Source organism: Malaclemys terrapin, chromosome 7 (genome assembly GCF_027887155.1).
Source record: "Malaclemys terrapin pileata isolate rMalTer1 chromosome 7, rMalTer1.hap1, whole genome shotgun sequence".
In the NCBI taxonomy this organism is placed as follows: domain Eukaryota; kingdom Metazoa; phylum Chordata; order Testudines; family Emydidae; genus Malaclemys; species Malaclemys terrapin.
In genome coordinates this window covers 5,622,977-5,644,666 of record NC_071511.1, presented here as the reverse complement: position 1 = coordinate 5,644,666, position 21,690 = coordinate 5,622,977, and the positions used below count along the sequence as shown (strand labels likewise).

At 44.8% G+C, this 21,690-nt stretch overlaps 1 protein-coding gene across 5 annotated transcripts in view; it reads left to right on the top strand.

The window, feature by feature from the left end:
• PRICKLE2 (prickle planar cell polarity protein 2) overlaps nt 1-21,690 on the top strand; it is a 185,356-nt gene that overhangs the window by 140,458 nt on the left and 23,208 nt on the right. For all 5 annotated transcript variants that reach the window (XM_054035701.1, XM_054035703.1, XM_054035702.1 and 2 more), the window contains 5 exons: nt 5,863-5,976; nt 7,944-8,081; nt 9,435-9,638; nt 14,824-15,010; nt 18,665-19,528. In XM_054035701.1, the coding sequence (XP_053891676.1) occupies nt 5,863-5,976; nt 7,944-8,081; nt 9,435-9,638; nt 14,824-15,010; nt 18,665-19,528 (1,507 nt within the window). The remainder of the gene's footprint in view (nt 1-5,862; nt 5,977-7,943; nt 8,082-9,434; nt 9,639-14,823; nt 15,011-18,664; nt 19,529-21,690) is intronic.

Sequence of the window (21,690 nt, the reverse complement as noted above, 5' to 3'; positions counted from 1 at the left end):
TAGCACTAGAGCTGTTTGGAAATGGGCCGGGGGAGAGTCTGGGGATAATTCTGACTTTTTGTCAGAAAGAAAAGGAAAACTGACACGTTTTAGGTTTTTCAATGAAAAGTTGAAGTTTTCCACAGAAAACAGAAGCTTTCCCTGAAAGTTTTTTGTTTAATCAAAAATACCATTTTCTTTCAGAAAAACAAAGTTTTCAATGAGGCTAGTGCGCTTCTGAAATCAGGCCCTGGGTATCTCAATTTGGCCCCCACAAATTAATGGATGTTGTTGAAACTCTTCACTTTGGTGACCTTTCCAAAAGAATAGAACGTGTGATTCCTGCCTCACGGTTCCTCTAACCATTAAACCATAAACCCTATCCAGCCGTGAACTGATATATAGAAGCTATTAAGGATACAGTAAACAGCTAAACAATAGACTAAACATAGAGAACTGTGATAGCTTCTAAAGTAGGTTAACACCAAGGATTTGTCATATTCCTTGGTATAAACTTTCATTTCCTGGCACATTTGCTCTAAGTTGAAAACCCATTTATTTCCAAACTATTTTTTCCCTACCACCGTGTGAACCTTCCATATGGAGAGAGAATTGCCATCAAACGTGAGATTCTCTTTCACACACGTGAATTTGTCTCAGACTGGGTGAGACAAATGCTTTATGCTCTCCTGCTGCAACCTGGCTGAATCTCGGTGCAGTCTGTCAGGACCCAGCGAGGCCGACAAATCAGTAATGGAACTGGGCAAATAACGGATATGTTGGTTCAGTGGCACACCAACAAAATCCGGAGAAAAATTGCTTCAGGTCAATCCAAAATGACCATTTAAAAATGTTTCTCACTGAAACAAAAACAACAATTTTGTCCAACCCAAAATGAAACATTTTCAGGAGTGTTTTTTGTTTTTTTGTTTTTAAGTTAAATCTAGGTCCATTTCTAAACAAAATCTCATTTTGAAATGAAAAGTCAAAATGTTTTGACTATTTTGATTTTTCCTCCTCCATTTTTTGCAGCCAAAACTATTCACCAAATTCAATCCGAATTCATGAGCACTTTGTCGTCCCTCAGCTGCATTTTTCAGCAAGTTACGTGGTGCACACACTAAAAATTGCCCAACTGTACTCAATAATGCCTCAGATAACGGGACTTCAACCTCTGTGTGTGTTAAACACTACATGATCTGCAAAAAAGCTGTGTAGGATGGATACAGACAGCATCTGTTCTACACCGCCATGAACGCTCAATGGCTCAGTGATTGGCCCAGTCCTAGGGAAACGAATTCAGTCCTGTGCCCACATCATATCGCTGAGGGATGCATTAGGGGAAGGAATCTTTCTTCCCCCAGGCCACAGAGCTGTTCCACGGTTGCTGCTTCAGCCTACAATTTCTGCATGTGTAATAAGTCCCCACCACTGCAAGGAAGATGGGGGTGGGTGGGATTTGCATAGGAAAGATTCCCAGCTCCGATGCAACTTCTCCTTTGCATTGGGGCATAGAGCTGTACTCCATGTGGGCAGAGTGCCAGAGTCCATCACCTGCACGACCTTCTCCAAAAACCCCAATGGAACCTCTCACACCAGGTCCACTGTCACGGTGCCCTCCCTACCCTTGGAAGGATTTCCCCCTCAGTACCTAGCTGTGACCCTTCACTTAAGGTGTCAGACACTTAGGGCTTGTCTACACTTACCGGTAGATCGGCACTGCTGCAATCGATGCAGCGAGTGTTGATTTAGTGGGTCTGGTGAAGACACGCTAAATCGATGGGAGAACACTCTCCCATCGATTAGTGTACTCCACCTCTTCGAGAAGAGAAGTTGATGGGAGATGCTCGCCCGTCGACACAGCACAGTGTAGCCGCTGTGGTAAGTGGATCTAACTACTTCAACTTCAGTGACGTTATTCACGTCACTGAAGTTGCTTAAGTTAAATCCATTTACTGCGGTAGTGTAGACCAGCCCTTATATAAATGCACAAGGTTAAAAGCAGCTCCTAGCACATCAAGAGTTCGGAAGCTGCATCTCCATTTCCTTGCTCCAGAAGCCGTAAACAAATTATATTTTTCCTTAAAAAAAAACAGTAGACAAAAGGCGTCCAAGGGCTGGATTCTGGCTTTGTTCTTACACACACACTCACAAAATCAGCTATTATAAGACAGGTTGTGAGTAACCTGATTTTCCCCAAACCCAGGAAGCTGACATTCCAGAGACCCTCCTGGTGTTCCAGGGTAGGACGATAGCCATGTGTCTGGGTGTGGAACCCTTCCCATGGCCTCTTCCAGGTGCTAGTCATTAGCATGGGAGACGTGCGGGGAGGACAGAATGCATGGGGTTAACCATGTTTAAAGACTCACTCCTGCAGTGCTGTCTCCTGAGAATCCAGCAAACTTTTTTTTAAATAACCCTAATTGTTCCCTTTCCCCCAAGTTGTCTCCATGTCCCTCACCCATGAGCTCCTTGGGAAAGGGACCGTCCCTTCTTGAATGTCTAGAAAGCACCTAGTGCATTGTGGGCACGAACAACAGCAAAATATAACAACCGCTCTGTTTTTCCATTGTTAGAGTGCACCTATTTGGGGCAAGGATTTGGCCCTTTGGGTAAATACAAGCAGAAATACCAGCCAGGGGAAATATGACTGTGCAGAATCCCACATGCTGAATCATGTGGCGGTCCCAAGGCATTACCTCCCCAGGGAGGAGGGTCATTGCCATAGGGAACAGACAGTTGCCTTCGTGAGGACAGTCCCTCCGCTGACTCTGCAGATCGACAGATACCGCGTGGAAGGCCTGCCTAAGCTGATCTGAATATGACAAAATGTTTCAGGTTCATTTTAGGCAACGCCGCGCAGGTCTGGGCCTGCTATTTTTGTTTTATTTTGTTTTGTTTTCCAAATTAATTTGCCCATCCCTACAGAAATATTTTGCTAAATTTATGGGAGCTGGCTCCAGCGAGCCTCCTGAGATTAAATAGAAAAATCCCCAGAGGAAGCACTAATGGCCATACGCGCGGATCTTTCTGTCTGATGGCCAAGAAACAAACACCTAGTTACCAGACACCGGATTGCAGACCTGCATTAGATCCGTAGCCCCTTTAGCATATGGTGTGTGTCTTACAGCTCATTACTTGAGGGACCTGAACAACATAATTTAATTTGGCAGCTAGTCAAGAAGAAATTATTTCTGGACTCCTTCAACTTCAAGGACACATTGTGCATAAGATCTTCATTTACAACAATCTGAGCCCAGGTGATACAGAGCAAAGAGGCTAAGCTATCGGTACAGACACTTGAGTGGAAATCTTGCAAAGAGAATTCAGCAGACCTCAGTAATATGGAGGGTGGTATAGCCCAGCACGTAGATGAAAGATATGGCAATCAGAGCTCCTGCTGGAATGTATAAGTAACTCTGCTACCGACTAGCTACGTGACCCTGGATAAATCAGTTAACATCTGTACGCGTCAGTTAGCCCTTCCTAAAGGGGCCGTATTTCCTACCTGACAGAGTGTTGTAAGGCTTAATTGTTTGTAAAGTACTTGGATATCCTTGGGATGAAGGATGCTCTATAAATGCAAAGTAAGTATTACTGTATTTAGTATTTGATTTATTATTTTGAAATAAGAGTTATTTGGAACTTTCCATTTCTTTTCTGGTTTCCACACTAGACGGTTGGTTGTCCGGCTGTTGCATTAGCGAAACTAATTCTGTGCCATCTGTTTGGATCATTGCGTATTGCCCAACGGGTTCTCGGGATCCAGCAGTCCATTCTGCATGTAAGACCCTCGCCATCAGCAGAGAAAAAATACATATGGAGGCATGTAAAAAACTCATCATCAGTATGAAAGCAATGATGGGAGGGTTGGAGATTAGGATTGCTTCAGATAAGGACTCCAAAATAAAGAGGCTGAGGGAGATTTTCAGAAGCACCTAAGTCACTTGAAAGTTGTTTCAGATTAAGATAGGGTGTGTCCTAAGGGCAGGTCTTCACTACGGGGAGGGGGGTGTTGATTTAAGATGCGCAAGTTCAGATACGCGAATAGCGTAGCTGAATTCGACCTATCGGAGCCGACTTACCCTGCTGTGAGGACGGCGGCAAAATCGACCTCCGCGGCTCCCCGTCGATTGCGCTTACTCCCACCTCCGCTGGTCGATTCGGGGATCGATTGTCGCGTCCCAACGAGACGCGATAATTCGATCCCCGAGAGATCGATTTCTACCCGCCGATTCAGGCGGGTAGTGTAGACCTAGCCTTAAAGTACAATAGCTATTCCAGAATAACGCCATGTGTGAACGAGCCCTCAGAAGCACAAGCCTCATTGGAGATCAGTCCCTTAGGTGTGCTGGCAGCTTTCCCCCTTAACATGCTATGGCTCCCCCAATCTGTCCTTTTGTGCCTGCTGCCTCCGTTTGGTGATTGGGATGCGGGGTGTCCATAAGCGCGTTAGGGCTAGAGGAAGGCAGGCCACCTAAAGGGTGTAAAATCTTCCTCAAACCTGTCCTACTCTCAAAATATAAATTGGCCTCCGCTGGCCGTGCATTCCTCATTCCTCACTCGCCCTTTGGGAAAAGGCCCCCAAGAGAAGAGGTAAGTCGGGCAGCAGCCACCTGAAAGCACCAGTGGGATGGAGAGTTCCAGGGTAAAGGACCCTCTCCCCAGTTTCTGTCCTTTGAAAGATCTTGTTAGCTGGGGCACCGCTGCCCTAGTTGCTGTTGCAGTGGGGTGGCACCGGGGGAGAGGTGGTCTCTCAGGAAGGTCAGATCCCTTGGTACTTCATAGGCCAAACCCAACTTAAATTCCACAGAGGAACTGGTGGGAAGGTATGCTGTCTGAGCGAAGCACTGCTAAATTAGCAGGCAGCCGCATCTTGCTCTAGATTCAATTTCTACGGTATCGTAGAGTAGAGAGGCACAGCTGGAGATTAACCTTAAGGTGGTGAAGGCACGAGGAGCCGTGCTGAGATCTGCACCCTTCTAACCAAACACAGATTAAAGAGACCCATCCGGCCCGCTGCTGCCAGCTGAGCATCTACCCGCTGCTGATTCTTTGCAATTTTCAGAGCTGACCAGTGAGCATGTTCCCTCGGCCAAAGGGGAACAATTTAATTTCTGTCAAACCTTCTGGGTGCTCTTCCCAAGCCTTCAAACATCGCCCCAGCCTCCGTTGAGTTGAGCCTCAGCCAGCAAGCCCTCACCCAAGTCCCAATATCAGCCAGACGACTGATGAGCTGGAGTTGTGCATGTACTTCAAACACACACACACACACACACACACACACGCACGGGATCTCCTAGGAGGCGGGCACAATCTCCTAGGAGGCGGGCACGTTGCGCTCCACCGTGCTGTACTTTTAAATAATTGTTTTAATTATATACTCAGAGACTGAAGAGAAAAACAAGCCTTCCAACAGGTTCTATCTGCTGATTATTTTCACAAATTGTTACAGAAAAGACCTTGAGGGTTTCAGAGTAGGTGGAGGCTGAAGTACCCAGTAATACGTTGGGTGCCAGGAAGTAGCATTGTTAACCTCTGTAGCAAAGGCAGGTGCGAACACATTCTCCCGGCCAAGGGAAACATGCTAACAGTATGGACGTTAACAGAGAAAACGGTAAAGAACAACCCCTGAGAGTTAGGTTAGATGTGAAACTCCTGCTATCTTCTCTATCTCTCTTTTTAAAAACAAACTGAGTTGCTTGTTTCTATATATATATATGTAAAATAACCGGATGTTTTAACTTTAAAGGCTTTTTTTTCCATTTGCACCTTTCATTTTTAGTGACCACTTGCTCTCCAAGTGTTTTGTTCTATCAGTTGAGGAGAATGTGTCAAAGTCAATCAAGGAATTGTACTGCAGTGCCCTTTTTTAATGTTTAGGTTCACCAGTACTACAGCTGCCTCCCGGAAGACAAAGTGCCCTACGTGAACAGTCCTGGAGAGAAATTGCGCATTAAGCAGCTCTTGCACCAACTGCCGCCGCATGACAATGAGGTGAGTGGTTTAAAAATAATTTAAACATGGCAATATATCATATTTGGCGGTGAGGGGAATGCACCTTTTTGATTTAGCGTTGGTGTCGTGATTAGCCGATCCACTGAAAGAATCTTGTGTACGTTACTGCAGCTTTCAGTTGGAGTTTTCTTGATTTCATTTTAAAAAGAACCAATAAACTTTTACATTTTCTATCCTCTATCTGGAATATTGTGCTATGAAAATGGTATGGCCAGGTGCCTTTCACTGTCACATATTGCTGTAAGCTCCCTTATGCAAAACTCCTCTAGAATTTAATAACCTAACTTTTAAACCAACCTACAGCATTCGATAACAAGTATCCAATTCTTTATTACGTTTTCTAGAATGGTTTAAAAAACCTGTGGACAGGGGAGCTCTTTCTCTGCATATTCATAAATAAATGTCTATAGAACATTAATTTCTTGAGATCCTTACTCATTAAGTCCCTATTAAGGTGATAGATACATTATATATTTAGAAGCTCTTGTTTTGTTTTTTAAAGGTCAAGTTTTAACTTTAATTTTAATTTTTAAAATTCATCTTCCTAAAATCGGGTGGGTGCAAAACGAAGAAACCTTTCTACACTCAAAGGCAAAAACTTTGTTACAATTGTATTAAGGTTCCGGTTAAATCAACTAGAGCTAGATTTTAAATTAACTCCAAAAGTCTAAAGTCCTGTTTTGTTTCACCTAGGGCTTGCAAATGTCTCTAAACAGGGAGTGATTTTGTATTTGCGCTGAACAGCTAGAGGATGAGTTAAGATTTGTGATTTTATAGACGCCGAACTTCAACTCTGAGTTTCCAGTCAAAACCATTTGCAGCAGTTTAACGTGTATTCAGATAATTTCTAAAGCCTGTGTTATTTATGAGACAGCAAAAAAGGGCCTCATCTTTTAAATTCTTTTCTTATGAGTGCGGATGTTGAACTTGAATATCTCATGAAGTTCCATTGTGTAAACAATGATCCTCACATTGCTCCTCTGCGAAAGACATGTCCGTAACTTGTTTTATCTAGGCCATATTTTAATGTGCTTGTCTGTGCCTGGCAAGATGCCATATTAATACAATGCAGTATTATCAGAATCCAGGAGAATTCCGAACACCGGTGAGGACAGAATCAAATCCTTCAGGGCCCAATCCTGTAGGCCTTAAGCTTGAGCAGCTCGCTGACAATCTGCAGTGCCTGGCAATAACTAAATACGTCAGTTGCTGTTACAAGTTAGGGGCCTGATCCTGGAATTTTTCTGCAACCAGGGAGGGAGTTAGGCGTCCATTTCCCATTGAAACTCAGTTAATTCGATGACTCTACTCCCGTGAGTAAGGAATGTGGGATTGGGCCTGTTACTGCTCACGGCGGTAACATTTCTCCCCAAATGCCATAACCCGATTCCATTGGGATCAAATTAGCTTCCGATCAAATCTGTAAGCACGAAAATAATATCTGAGCTGTGGAAACCTCTCGTGCGCCGAACTTTTGGTGAGATTATAAATTTGATTGTTTACATCCGCCCGTTTCCTGCCCACCCTCCCCCCAAACAATTGGAATCTCTAATACATCCTTCGCTGAAGCTGGACATAGCGTCTTCATCCCATAGCAAATAATTAGTACCGCGTCATAAACTTACGAAGAGTGGGTGTCACAGGAGAGCCATGGCTGAACCATTACCGGGCTGCTCTAATACCTCCGGCATGAAGTAAATGACTATCCTGCCACTGGATTATAAAGAGCGCTCCTGGTCTCAGCCTTTCCAAACTTGGGCCAGTTCCTGAACCAGCCTGAATCAGCATAACTGCGTTTTACTCCAGATCACCCCTGCCGAGTCTCAGGGGAGTCGTTCTCACTTGGCGGTAAATCAACCGAGCTTTGAAAATAGCAGGCACAGTACCAACAGGTCCGTTTGTGGTTCTGTTCATGGTAAAGCAAAATATCCCTGCTTGACTCTTAGGTCCGCTATTGTAATTCATTGGATGAGGAAGAGAAAAGGGAGCTCAAACTCTTCAGCAATCAAAGGAAAAGGGAGAATCTAGGGAGAGGCAATGTTCGACCGTTCCCCGTCACCATGACCGGAGCCATTTGCGAACAGGTAAGTGCCAGTTACGGGACATGTTGTTGTTCTGCCCAGTGGCATCCTTTGAGTCACATGGGGCTTACTACCTCGTGGAAAGCACGGATATACATTAGCTTAGGTTGTAAATGAGAGTAAGCCATTCTTGTCCCTGTGTCGGGCCCTGGGAAGTCTGATCCCCCTGTGCCTATGGAGAAGGAATGCATGCACCTGGTATTCACAGGCATGCCTGCAGTCTCTCTACCTCTGCATCCAGGTTCTCCTGCCAGAAGGCTGAATTTAACCCTTAGGTAACTGACTAGCTCCCGAGTGGGAACGGGCTGGGTGTTTTCGGGGTTTCCCAGGTCAGGTAGCAGGCAGTGGTGTCAATTTCATGCAGGCGTCCCAACCCATCCTGCCTCCCTCACAGCTGGAAATACTCCCGGTTAATCTCCAGCCTGTGCTCCCCAGAGGAACCACTCCTGCAACACCAGTTCTTGACCCCAAACCAGGGTTGAGGCAGTTAGGCTGAGCTCACACCCAGCGTGTCAATGAGGGAACCGGCTGGAAGCCAGAGTGGGAAAACCACCGGGAAGCAGCCCAGCGCGGGCCAGAGGGGAGAGTTGAGGAATAAGCCTGGATCGGTAGCGGAGGTTGGTTTTGGGGCATTTAGAGAGTGGGTTGTGGGAAGGGCGACTGGTGGAAGAGGGAGAAACCAGGAGATGGAGGGAGGACGAATGGGGCCCCAGTGCAGGAAGCTGCAGGCGAAAGGGCAGTATTGTTACATCTGAAGTCGTCAGAAGCAGTTGGTTTTGCAGCGCAGTGATATGTGACCAGGTGGCCAAGGTGGTTACTCCATTTGGCTCTTCCATAGAGTTCCCCGAGCAGCGGAAACTCAGCTGTGCCAGGAAGGCCATATCTCCCCTTACAGGCCTAGGGAGGAAACGTGCCCTGAGGGCACCACGCTTGCCCGTGGGATCTGACTGGCCAGCCCGCAAAGACAGTGCCACAGAGCCGGGGGCGGCAGAAGGTAGCCGGAGTCAAGCCAGCTTTGGGACACTGTAGTAATCGTAGCCGACTAGTGTCCCAAGAATTCTCTGTGTTTGTCCTCCAGAGAAACTGTGCAGACTTGCTGCCTTGAACGTCCAGAGAGCGACAGCTGTAACGCCTAGGGATCTTCCGGGCTTCCCTAAACCACAGCCTAAGATCAAAGAGATGGTGACAGCAAAATCAGGTTTCATTTGATGGATGCAAACATATGAGCTGTCAGCCGGAGGGTGTCGGGGGGAAGCTCTTGCTTTATCACGTTGTGTAAATCAGCTTCTGAAACATGGCGCGCCTCTTCGGACTAGTGTCAAACAAGCCCTCTTCCTGTTTGTTCTTCTCTACTAGTGTGGGGGCCAGATCAGTGGAGGCGACATCGCTGTATTTGCCTCCAGAGCAGGCCACGGCGTTTGCTGGCACCCGCCCTGCTTCATATGCACGGTCTGTAATGAGCTGCTGGTCGATCTGATCTACTTTTATCAAGAGGGGAAGATTTATTGTGGCAGACACCACGCTGAATGCCTGAAACCTCGATGCGCAGCATGTGACGAGGTAAGAACAAGCTCAACTTCATGTCCGGTGCTTGTGTTATACCTATACCTATCTCACAGAACTGGAAGGGACCCTGAAAGGTCATGGAGTCCAGCCCCCTGCCTTCACTAGCAGGACCAAGTACTGATTTTTGCCCCAGATCCCTAAGTGGCCCCCTCAAGGATTGTGCTACTTTGCGTTAATACATGAGCAGTTCTGAGAGCACTGAGCCACCTCTTTAAAAACTCAGCTCATCCATCCCAAATTTGCCTCCGTGGCTACTGGCCCATGTGATCTGTGAAACTACTGGATGGGGGAAGTCGCCTAGCTTCTAGCACCACTGTCTGTTTTGCTGTGGGATACTGATTTGGGGTATCCTGTGGCCATTCAAGTCTGCACCTCTACTAATTACAGCCGGTGCTCAGCCCGTTGGCCATGAGAGTTGGAGACTCGTCATCCTAACCGAGAGGGTCCTGCCTCTCCAGCTACAGCCAGAGTCCAATGGCAGGGAGCCGTGTGGGTCAAAATGAGGGGGACCAGCAAATTATTCCTGCAGGAAAGAAGTGCTGCGGGTTCCATTCCTGCAGCACATGTCCCTCTTGGTCATCTCTGACCCACATTGCCTTCTTGCTGCCGTCAGTAATTTTCACCGGTAAAAGGGAAGGGGAAGACACCACATTTGCATGGAACTCAGTTGATTTGGGGACTTCAATGCGTGATGTCCCCATGAAATGGGGGGCACCAGAGAGACATGAATAATGGGCTTGTTACTCGGAGTGACAGTCAGCCATGGGAGACATTTTAACGTGGCAACGCAGCCTGGAGATGGCTGAGCCCTAAATCAGAACTCGGTCAGGGAGGGCTATAGAGGGGCTTATCAGACTGAATTCTTCAGGTCCCTTCAGACCCCAATTCCTTAGCAATGTCAGTAGGTCCCAACTCTCACTCCAGCCAGCACCACGTCTCTCCTAGGACAGGGAGGTGGGAGAATGGGCCCGCCGCTCAGGCAGGTAGTCTTGAACGGTCCCTAGGCCAAACCAGTCCCATGTCTCAGCTTCTCTTTAGGGAGATTTGCAAGGGGATTCTCACAGCAGGAGGGCTGTAGAAACCACTGTGTACTCCATGGGGAGAAACAGAGTCCAGGCCCATGATAAGGGGCTGTGGTGTGTAGGTGAGGGAAGCTTATTTACCAGTTCAGCAACTCTGAACTGTGGGGGATTCTCAGGAGCTCACCTGTCCTCTGACCTGGCTGTCCACTGAACAGTCCACTTCTGCCTCCTGGTTGGCCTCGCATGAACAGTATGGCTATGGAGACTTTTGGATGGAGAGAGCCTCATAGTACTTTTGTGTTCAAGGTAGCTGAGAGCTGCAAATTTGCATTGACTGCCAATCATTTCCCCTCTTCTATAATGTCATGAGCTTAGCAAATACTGCCGAACATTCCCGGTGCAATTTTTAAAGGCCATTCACTTCCCATGAACGTTCGTGGGACTGTGTTTTAGTAGCACCAAGGATTGTGGAACTATTTGAATCCTCCCCATGGAGCTGAAGTTCTCTTTCCACAATAATTTGCACCAGAAGCCTGATTGTAAGCGTTGAAGCTCATCCAGTCGTGGAGCAGAACCAATATTGTCCAGCGTCTATGACAAGCACAACTAGGCAATGCTGCTCCGATTTCCGAGCTCAAAACTAACTTTGTGAAAAAATGTGACGCATGTTAAATCATGAATAAATCGGAGAAACTTGCAATGTGTTTGCAGACCGGAAAAAAAGGGCTGATTCATAAAGTAAATGACTTGTTATGAATTATTTACTCAGCTCTAAGATGGACTGTGATTGGTTACCTATAAAAGGCAAAGATTTTTATGCACAGACCCAAAATGCTAAACGAAAAAACGATGTCAGGCTTGCTGAGCTACGAGGGTCTGGCGGAAGTCAAATCTCGCCTCTAGATAGGTTCTTCCTTTAGAAAAATAATCACCGTATTATGGGATTGCTGGTGGTGGGATACTCTCTGCACACGGCAACTAACATTAAAATAAACTCACACTGCAGTGCTCTGAGTTTCGTGGACTGAGGTGCAGCACCATATGCAGGCAAAACAACGAATTTTCCTCATGAAGGCGTGAGGTTTCCCTTCCGTTGTGTGTAACTACAGAGTCCCATTTCAATGTAAACAGTGTACCTCTAACAGCCTGGGTGTGTGTGTGTGTGTGTGTGTGTAGACCTGATATAGCTCAACTTCTGCACTAAGTGGCAGAGAAAACACAAAAAGAACAGGAGTACTTGTGGCACCTTAGAGACTAACAAATTTATTAGAGCATAAGCTTTCCTGCATCCGAAGAAGTGGGCTGTAGCCCACTAAAGCTTATGCTCTAATAAATATGCTAGTCTCTAAGGTGCCACAAGTACTCCTGTTCTTTTTGCAGATACAGACTAACACGGCTGCTACTCTGAAACCAGAGAAAACACACAAAGCCATATCAAATTTGGTGGTTTCAGTTTGTTAGGGTTCATGAACATTTTTCCCTTTGGTTTCAAGTTTGCACTTGATTCGCAATGGGAGGTTCAAATCAGCCCAGGGTCATGCTAGCCTAGGTCTAGGTTCACTCACAGGGTCAGGGGCATTGGAGAACTTTTCAGTAACTTTCCTGTAATGACGTACCAAGCGGTGCAATTTCAGCCCAGTCATGGGTGGTGGTGCCTCCACTGTACACAGATCTACCAGAAGAAACCTCACGTTTGCACTGGAGAAGAGAGCGTTCTATATCTTATGATATGTAGAGTTTGACCCTACATTGTATTGGAAATAGACCTTAATAGAGGAGATTAAAGGGATATGAGAAGCTGAACAAATATACAAAAAAACCTTCAAGGCTGATTCTGGATATTCCTCAAGTGTCAATCTCAGTTTAAAGGCTGGCAAAGGAAATTGTTCTGGCTTTGAGAGTTATGAAAACTGAAGTGTGGAAAACCATAAGTATTATAAAAATCCTAAATCCCATCTGTGCAAGTATACAATAAAAATCCCATTGTATATCCACATCAAGTATAAAGAGCATTGCCTTATGTATCCAATTAGATTTGTAATTTTACCAATACAAATCAAACTCCTAACCATTGAAATGGCCCTGTTTCTGGTTCTTTTAAGCAGAGTAATTTTTTTTTCATGTATTTTTATCCTTGCAAAGTCCTGTTACAAATTCTAGTACAAATACCTGTTCAATTCCCTCTTTAAAACACTTCTTCTACGTCCAACAATAATCACAAATAATATGAAATAACCGCAAAACAAAGCTTCCGATTAACCTGCTCCATGGAATATACTGTACTGCTCCTAGCCCTCTGTCACAGAGCAGAGTAGCTAACTGAATAGGAGTGTTGTTAGAAGTCAAGAGGCCTAGACTCTATTTCAAACTCAGCTGTTCACTCACTGTGTAACCTCAAATAAGTCAGCAAATGTCTCTGTGCCTCAGTTTCCTCATCAATAAAATGGGGATGTTGATTCTTCCTCGTTTTTGTAAAATAATTGGCCGTCTGTGGATGAAAAGCATTGTCGGGGTGCTACACATTGCTGTTGTTACTGCTGCTGTCTCACTTCTCACATCCTGTTTGTTTCCCTTTATAAATGGTGAATACATGATTAATAGATGTTTTAAAAAATGGTTAATCAGTTATTAATACAGAGTCCCACAGGTCAATAAGTTGCTTATTACTTTGACTTCATATCATCCACTGATGTGCTCAGAAGCATCTACAACTCATACTACTCGTGTCTGTAACATGTTTACCATATCTATGAATCATTCATTAACCCTTCATACACCAGGTACAAATGGAACCTTAATATAAAACATGACTTTATTTGCATTGTAATTCGTGCAGTGATCCTAATTACTACAGTAAGATCCCAGTTAGAGGATCTAATCTTTTTGTTTTCCTGTGAAGTGCTGTTCCTGCCTGCAATATTGTGCTATCAACAGGGTGGATAAAATGTGATGATTTTTTAAAGTTAAAAAAAAAAAAGTTTTTTATTCAAATTGGATTTTTTTATTTAAATTAAATCCAGATTTATTTTTTTAAAAATAAACCTATTTAAAATTAAATTCTGAAATTGACAACTGGTGTTAAAACCTAAATATTTTATAATGTATTAAAATCATTTAAATTGAATGCAAAAATAAATATTCAGCAATACATGTTTGCTTCCAAGTGTTAAAGAGAGTCAAACCACGGAACTGGTGGAAGTCACTGGCTAAAAACCTGGAACCAGAATTTGTCAAAACACTAAGTCAGCTTTTGACAGCAGTCGCCACTTTTGGCAGGTGCAAAGAGAATATTTTCTTCAGTTCAGTTTATTCCACTAATTCAGTTCTATGACTAGTTCTTTCAAGAAACCAATTGGGAGCTGAAAGAGCAGGAAAGCCTGTTTTCCTCTTCCAATCTCTGGATACAGCCGTGGTGTGAGAGGATGAGATCTACAGGTTCTAAAACTTTGAAGGGCCTGGTGACCAGAAACAATCAGTTCAGCTCACTAACTACAGATATTCTTTACTTTACTCCCAAGAAAGACAAATGGCCGTTGGTGGGTCACCTTAGTAAAAAGATTGGGGACCTCTGAGTTAAGCCAAACAATTGTTTAAATAAAGGTGTATAGCTAGAACGTCTCCGCATGCGTAGCAAACAGAAGCACCAAATTTAGTGCCAAGATTTAGGTGCAATTCAGCGTATTTTAGGGTTACCAATCAATGCGAATCAACATGTCTTTAAGAAAATAACTAAGACATAGAAATGCAAAACACGATTAAAATCGATATTTTAAATCAAGGTTTCCTGCTTGCTGATTTAAATCATAATTAAAATCAATCCCCCTGGCTATAAATAAAACCAAGGCATCTCTTTTACTTTGATTTCCTCCCCATATCCCATGTCCAGCCCCCACGATTTATATTATGGTGGTGCTGAGAAATCCTGATCGGGGAGCAGGGCTTCATTGTGCTAGGTGCAGTACAGACAAATAACAAAGATGACACTCCCTGCCCCCAGAGAGCTCCCAGTCCACATGTTGGGCAGTACACAACAGGAGGCTGAAACTGACAAAGCGGGTGGTGGTGAGCGGCATGACCAGTGTAACACAGATCTCCATGCCCTCTCTCTGTCTGTCTGCGATCCTGGTTGGCTCATTTCCTTCTCCGGCTTTTCCCAGATCATTTTTGCAGACGAATGCACCGAGGCCGAAGGGAGACACTGGCACATGAAGCACTTTTGCTGTTTTGAATGCGAAACAGTGCTGGGGGGGCAGAGGTACATCATGAAGGAAGGCAGGCCGTACTGCTGCAACTGCTTTGAATCTTTGTACGCGGAGTACTGCGACACCTGCGCACAACACATAGGTAAGGGCAAACTTCCCTGCCAGCCGTCAACAGGAGAGAGGGGGGGAAATGAAGTCATGCACCTTTTGATGTGGGTTCATTTGCGATGGTGATATAGTGCTTTATTGTGCTGTTGCTTTTATTTCATTGTTTTTGGTAATATTTTGAGCAAAACACACCTGAGGCAACCTGTTGAAATGACTTTTACTTGAAAGGACATTTCTGGCACTGTTACTTGTTTCAATAAATCCTTCGGCAAGCACTTGGCAGTGCAGGAGTCTGTATGGGACTTCAGTCAATACCGCCGCATTTCCGCAGTGCGAGGAAAATCTATGTACAGCTGCCGCCAGCCATGTCCCTGCCCTGTGGATTGTATAGAAAGGAAATAACTATAGATGCAAACATCTGACTTTTCCTGGAGAATCAAGAAAGGTAATTTCTTTGTTTAAATGACTGCTTTTACAGGGAGGAGAAAAAGAGGCTGATCATATCCCCTTTTGTGCTAGGGAGGGATTTCTTGAAACAGGAAAAACATTGGAAAGCAGTCTCAGGAGATAATAGCAAAGAATTTCACTGACTCATTTACCATCTATTTTAACATTTTCTTTTAAATACTCTTGCACTTGTTGTAGCTGATCCTCCTCACTCCGGCTTTCAAAGGGAGCATATGGGTTAATGAGCTGTTCCAAGGGGAAATGTGTGTTCATTAGAAATCATTAACATTTCAATTTGCTTTTTTAATCCACAAATAGATGCGATGTGCTCAGCAAAAAAAAAAAAAAAAAGAGAGAGAGAGAGAGAGAGAGAGAAGAAAAGAGAAAGAAAACCAATAACAACCGCAGACTTAATCTAGATTTCTGGTGCTGATATTTTGGTGTTCTAAAAATACATTTGTACATTAGGTGCTAGCTAATTTCTTTCCTAAACATGGATACATTAACATTCCTTAAGCTGGTACTAATCACAATGGTTAACATGAGCTTGGCAGCTAACGTTACTACATTCTGGAATCTGCCTGGCTATAGTGCTGTGCATTGTAAAAAAAAAAAAAAAAAAAACTCTTTACATGGATGGATGCACAGACAGGCCTTTATTTGTCCCCGTAGGTAAGTGCACGTTTTTATGCAGTACCGCACTGTGGGGGTGGGGAACCCTTTTTCTCACATGAAATGACCAACTAGTCAACAGAGAGGAATAAAAAATTTCAGCAAAGCACTTAAGGATGTGCTTAACTTTGTCCTCTATCACGTCCCTCCTTAAAACTGATGTCTGCTCTGATGTCTTCAGAACACTCAACACTGGAGAAGCAGCTGCTATGCTTATCACACTGGTCTCGCTGTTACCTTGTGCTGTCCATCGGTCTGTCTCTGGTCTTCTCCTGAGATTGTAAGCTCTTCAAGGGAGGGGATGTATTTTACTGTAGGTTTGTACACTGCCTGGCACAGCGGGGCTTGGGCTTCTAGGTGCTACCGCAATACAAATGATTAATAATGTAAACATGGGCTTAAGCCCCATATCAGTTAAAACTAAGCATGAGCTTAAGACCTTTGCAGAACTGGGGTGTATAACAGGGCCTCTAAATGATGGGGGGAAACCCTCCTGCTTCTCCTGGAGGTAGCTTCAGGAGAGAGGGCACTATGTGGCGGAATAAAAAGCTGATAGAGTGCACTGCAGATGTTTTGACCACTGCCTTTTCTCCCTTTGGCATTCAGATGCAATATAAGTGATTTGTTTGTTACACTGGAGAAAAGAGTTACACTGAAAACAGCTCTAGCTTGGAGTAAAATGGTCTAATGGGTATATTTTAATGGGTTAATGCAGGGGCGGCCAACCTGAGCCTGAGAAGGAGCCAGAATTTACCAATGTAGATTGCCAAAGAGCCACAGGAATACGTCAGCAGCTCCCCATGAGCTCCCCCCGCTCCCAGAGCCTCCAAACCACCAGCAACTCTGCCGATCAGCACTTCCCCCTCCCTCCCCACACCTCCTGATCAGCTGTTTCATTCCGTGCAGGAGGCTCTGGGGGGGGAGGGCGGGGAGGAGCGAGGGCACAACAGGCTCAGGGAAGGGGGCGGGAAGGGGTGGAGTGGGGGCAGGGCCTGGGGCAGTGCCAGGGGTTGAGCAGTGAGCACCCCCACCCCCGGCACATTGGAAAGTTGGTGCCTGTAGCTCCAGCCCCGGAGTCGGTGCCTATACAAGGAGCCGCATATTAACTTCTGGAGAGCCGCATGTGGCTCCGGAACCACAGATTGGCCGCCCCGGGTTAATGGGAATATATATATACACACACACACATATATAATTAGTCAAATGTACTCTCTGTGTGCAAACGTGTGTTGCACACACATGTATAATTGAGTTCTTCATAATGTTCTTTAGCCCTCAGCATTCGGTATATCATGCAGCAGTTACTAAGGTAACTACTTTTTCCCGAGAATTGCAATGTAACCAGACACATAACAATATGAATTATAACTGTGGCTTCAGTAGCTGTTTTCACCCCCCTGAAAAATACATATATCTTTGACCAAAAAAAGGACCGCCACGTATGTACCGCACACATTCTTTGTCTGCCTCTCTTTGAGCCAGTCTGTTGTAATTCTTTTGGTGTTAGGCTCTTCTGTTCATAAATACAAAGTAACTGCTCTCTGCTTGCAATACATGTTGTGGCGGGGAAGGGTTAATGAAAAGACATTTTGAATTTTCCCCACAGGAGTCCCAGGAAGTTGGAATGACAACGTAATGACTGTGTTTCAGTTTAATGGTTATGTGGGTTAAGTGCTGACGGATAGACTGCCCATTGCCCGCTCTCCCATTGGCTACCCCATTTTTAAAAAAACTGTCTTTAGACCTTGTTGAAATTTGAACCCTGATGTGGGGGAGTGGAGGTACGGCACATGAGTCTGCAGTGAAGACTTTAACACCAGTTAGTAAAGAGGATTTCAGGGAATAGAGATGATTTAAAGCCAGCTTCCCATTGTGAGTACAAAGAAGAGCTAACGTGGCAGGGATAATTCTTGGGTAGATATGGTGGTGATCAATTGCAGTTACAGCTAGTGTAACCTATGACTGGTAAGCCTCGTGAGTCTGCTTGTTCAGAGGAGATTCTCATTGTTAGGCCTACAAGGAATTTAATTCGCTCAGTAAGCCAGGCAGGGCTGAGTGAAGGCAAACTTCATCCCCTGTACGGCTGCTACCTAATGGATTTTGACTATAAAGCAAGCCAAGGTGATTGTTCACGTAGTCTCTTTACCCTCTCCTCTTTAGAGAAGAGGCGACATTAATTAAAATAAGTTTGGGTCTTAAAATCGACAGGGAATAGAGCAGTCAAGGACAGGGATGGGTTTATATTTGGCTACATCTCGTAACTGGGAAAGCAGCACAAAATACTTCTTCTGGGTTGTTGGTTTTGGGGTTGTTGTTTTTTAAGTAGCTAGTGGTTTTATTGCGTTGACTTCAACAACGTTGTGAAGAACCTTTCGTGTTCCTGCCATTGTAAATATGAAATAACCATTTAAAATGAAATGACCCCTGACTCAGTTGTGCCACCTTTTCTCACATTGAGTAAGTCCCTGGGTTCGGCCTTGAACCTGTGAAGACTTATACTCTGGGGAGTAACTTGCAATTCATGACATCGCTCTTACACTTTCTATATGTTTTTTTTATTCCCCCAAAGGTATAGACCAGGGCCAGATGACTTATGACGGCCAACATTGGCATGCTACAGAAACCTGTTTTTGCTGTGCTCAGTGCAAGAAATCCCTACTTGGTCGACCTTTCCTACCAAAACAAGGGCAGATATTCTGTTCGAGGGCATGCAGCGTGGGCGATGACCCTAACGGCTCGGATTCGTCCGATTCAGCATTTCAGAACGCAAGAGCAAAGGAGTCCCGCCGCAGTGCCAAAATTGGCAAGAACAAAGGGAAAGTGGAGGAAAACATGTTAAATCAGTGCAGTCAACTGCAAGTGACCTCAAATAGACTTTCTGCAGATGTGGACCCACTGTCGCTACAGATGGATTTGCTGAGTTTGTCTAGTCAGACTCCTAGCCTAAATAGAGAGCACATATGGAGGAGCAGAGATGAACTCTACCATTATGGAAATCAAATGGAGCAAAGTCAATCCCAAAGCCCCTTGCAACTTCTCAGCCAGTGTAATATAAGGACTTCCTATAACCCAGGACAGGTCCCAGGCACTCAACCAGATTTATGGTCCAAACATTTCAGCAATCCAAAGAGAAGTTCATCTATAGCGATGAAGGGTCATAATGGAAGCTTCATCCAGGAGTGCAGAGAAGATTATTACTCAGGAAGGCTTAGGTCACAAGAAAGCTACAGCGATATGTCTAACCAGAGTTTTAATGAAACCAGAGGAAACGTCAAAGTTCCAAAATATGATGAAGAAGAAGAAGGCGGGAGGTCTACCCAACAGTGTCGAACAAGGCATCCAATCAACGCACTTAAATTCACTGAGGACCTAACACCCACCGAGCAAACGCCCCGGGGCTCAATGGAGTCCCTCGCCCTTTCAAATGCCACAGGTAAGACACTACCGGCTAGTACAATGTTCTGTTGTTAATCTTGCAGCCAGACAGAAAGGTAGGTGAATCCACCCGTTAAAACAAAATGATGGTTTGCTGTATGGAAGTAGAATTGCAGAGCTCTGCAGCAGCATAGGGAATGCATGTGGATGATGATGAAAAGGTAGGGATGCCTCTGGGGTTGAACAATCTAATTGATTTTGCAATGCAAAAATCAGAGTCTGAAGCCCTGCGGCTATGTGGTGGAGCCGGTGACTTGCGTTTGAATCCAGAGGGCACCTCCATGGATACTTTGTTTTCTGTTTTGACTGTCCGTTGCGCTAGGTGCACATACTCCTAAAATCCCTAAATAACTGGATCAAACAAAAGAACATAAGAACGGCCGGACTGGGTCAGACCAAAGGTCCATCTAGCCCAGTATCATGTCTTCCAACAGTGGCCAGTGCCAGGTGCCCCAGAAGGAATGAACAGAACAGGGAATCATCAAGTGATCCATCCCCTGTCACCCATTCCGAGCTTCTGGCAGTCAGAGGCTAGGGACACGATCCCTGTCTATCCTAGCTAATAGCCATTGATGGACCTATCCTCCATGAATTTATCTAGTTCTTTTTTTAACCCTGTTATAGGTCTTAGCCTTCACAACATCCTCTGGCAAGAAGTTCCATAGGTTGACTGTGCATTGTGTGAAAAAAAATATTTCCTTTTGTTTGTTTTAAACCTGCTGCCTATTAATTTCATTTGGTGGCCCCTAGTTCTTGTGTTATGAGAAGGAGTAAATAACACTTCCTTATTTACTTTCTCTACACCAGTCATGATTTTATAGACCTCTATTATATCCCCCCTTAGTCGTCTCTTTTCCAAGCTGAAAAGTCCAAGTGTTACTAGTCTCTCCTCATACGGAAGCCGTTCCATACCCCTAATCATTTTTGTTGCCCTTTTCTGAGCCTTTTCTAAGTCCAGTATATCTTTTTTGAGATAGGGCGACCACATCTGCACGCAGTATTCAAGATGTGGACGTACCATGGATTTATATAGAGGCAATATGATATTTTCTGTCTTATTATCTATCCCTTTCTTAATGATTCCCAACATTCTGTTTGCTTTTTTGACTGCCACTGCACATTGAGTGGATGTTTTCAGAGAACTATCCACAATGGCTCCAAGATCTCTTTCTTGAGTGGTCACAGCTAATTTAGACCCCATCATTTTATATGTATAGTTGGGATTATGGTTTCCAATGTGCATTACTTTGCCTTTATCAACATTGAATTTCATCTGCCATTTTGTTGCCCAGTCATCCAGTTCTGAGAGATCCTTTTGTAGCTCTCCACAGACTGCCTGGGACTTAACTATCTTGTATCATCTGCAAATTTTGCCACCTCACTGTTTACCCCTTTTTCCAGATCATTTATGAATATGTTGAATAGGACTGGTCCCAGTACAGATCCTTGGGGGACACCACTATTTACCTCTCTCCATTCTGAAAACTGACCATTTATTCCTACCCTTCGTTTCCTATCTTTTAACCAGTTACCGATCCATGAGAGAACCTTCCCTCTTATCCCATGACAGCTTACTTTGCTTAAGGGAAGAAGTTACACACACCCCTCACCTGTTCAGCTTCATCCAGAAATCACTCCTCTGTCTAACACCATTAACCCTCCCACTTTTGACTCCGCCTCTTCGCAGAACCCTTGAGGATATGGCAAGCTTTGCAGTATGCCCTGATGGTCAATAGGCTTGGGTGCTGTCAGACCAAAAGGGGGAAACAAGGTCAAGAGACCAGCCTACCACCATTTCTCTCTCCCATGGGGACCAGTGGCTAGAGCATCTTCGCTGATCTCATGCACCACGCGTCTATTTGAGAGGTGTCTTTACAATGTAAATGCTAGTTGATCGGGACTAGGAGAGAAGGGCAGGATGGAGGAAAATTGAGGTACATGCCCTATTGTGTCTAGAGAATAGCCAAGCGAGGAAAGAAGACAGCTTGTGCCCCTCTTCAGGTCTAGCTATACAGAAGCAGAGATACCAAGCAGAGATAAGAGTGAGAACACAATATGTGACAGCCAGCAGTACAACCTCCCTGGAACCTAGAAAGTACCGTACAGTCTGTAAGACAAAGGTGCATGCAAGTAATAGAGTGTCCTGTCCGCTTTAACTGG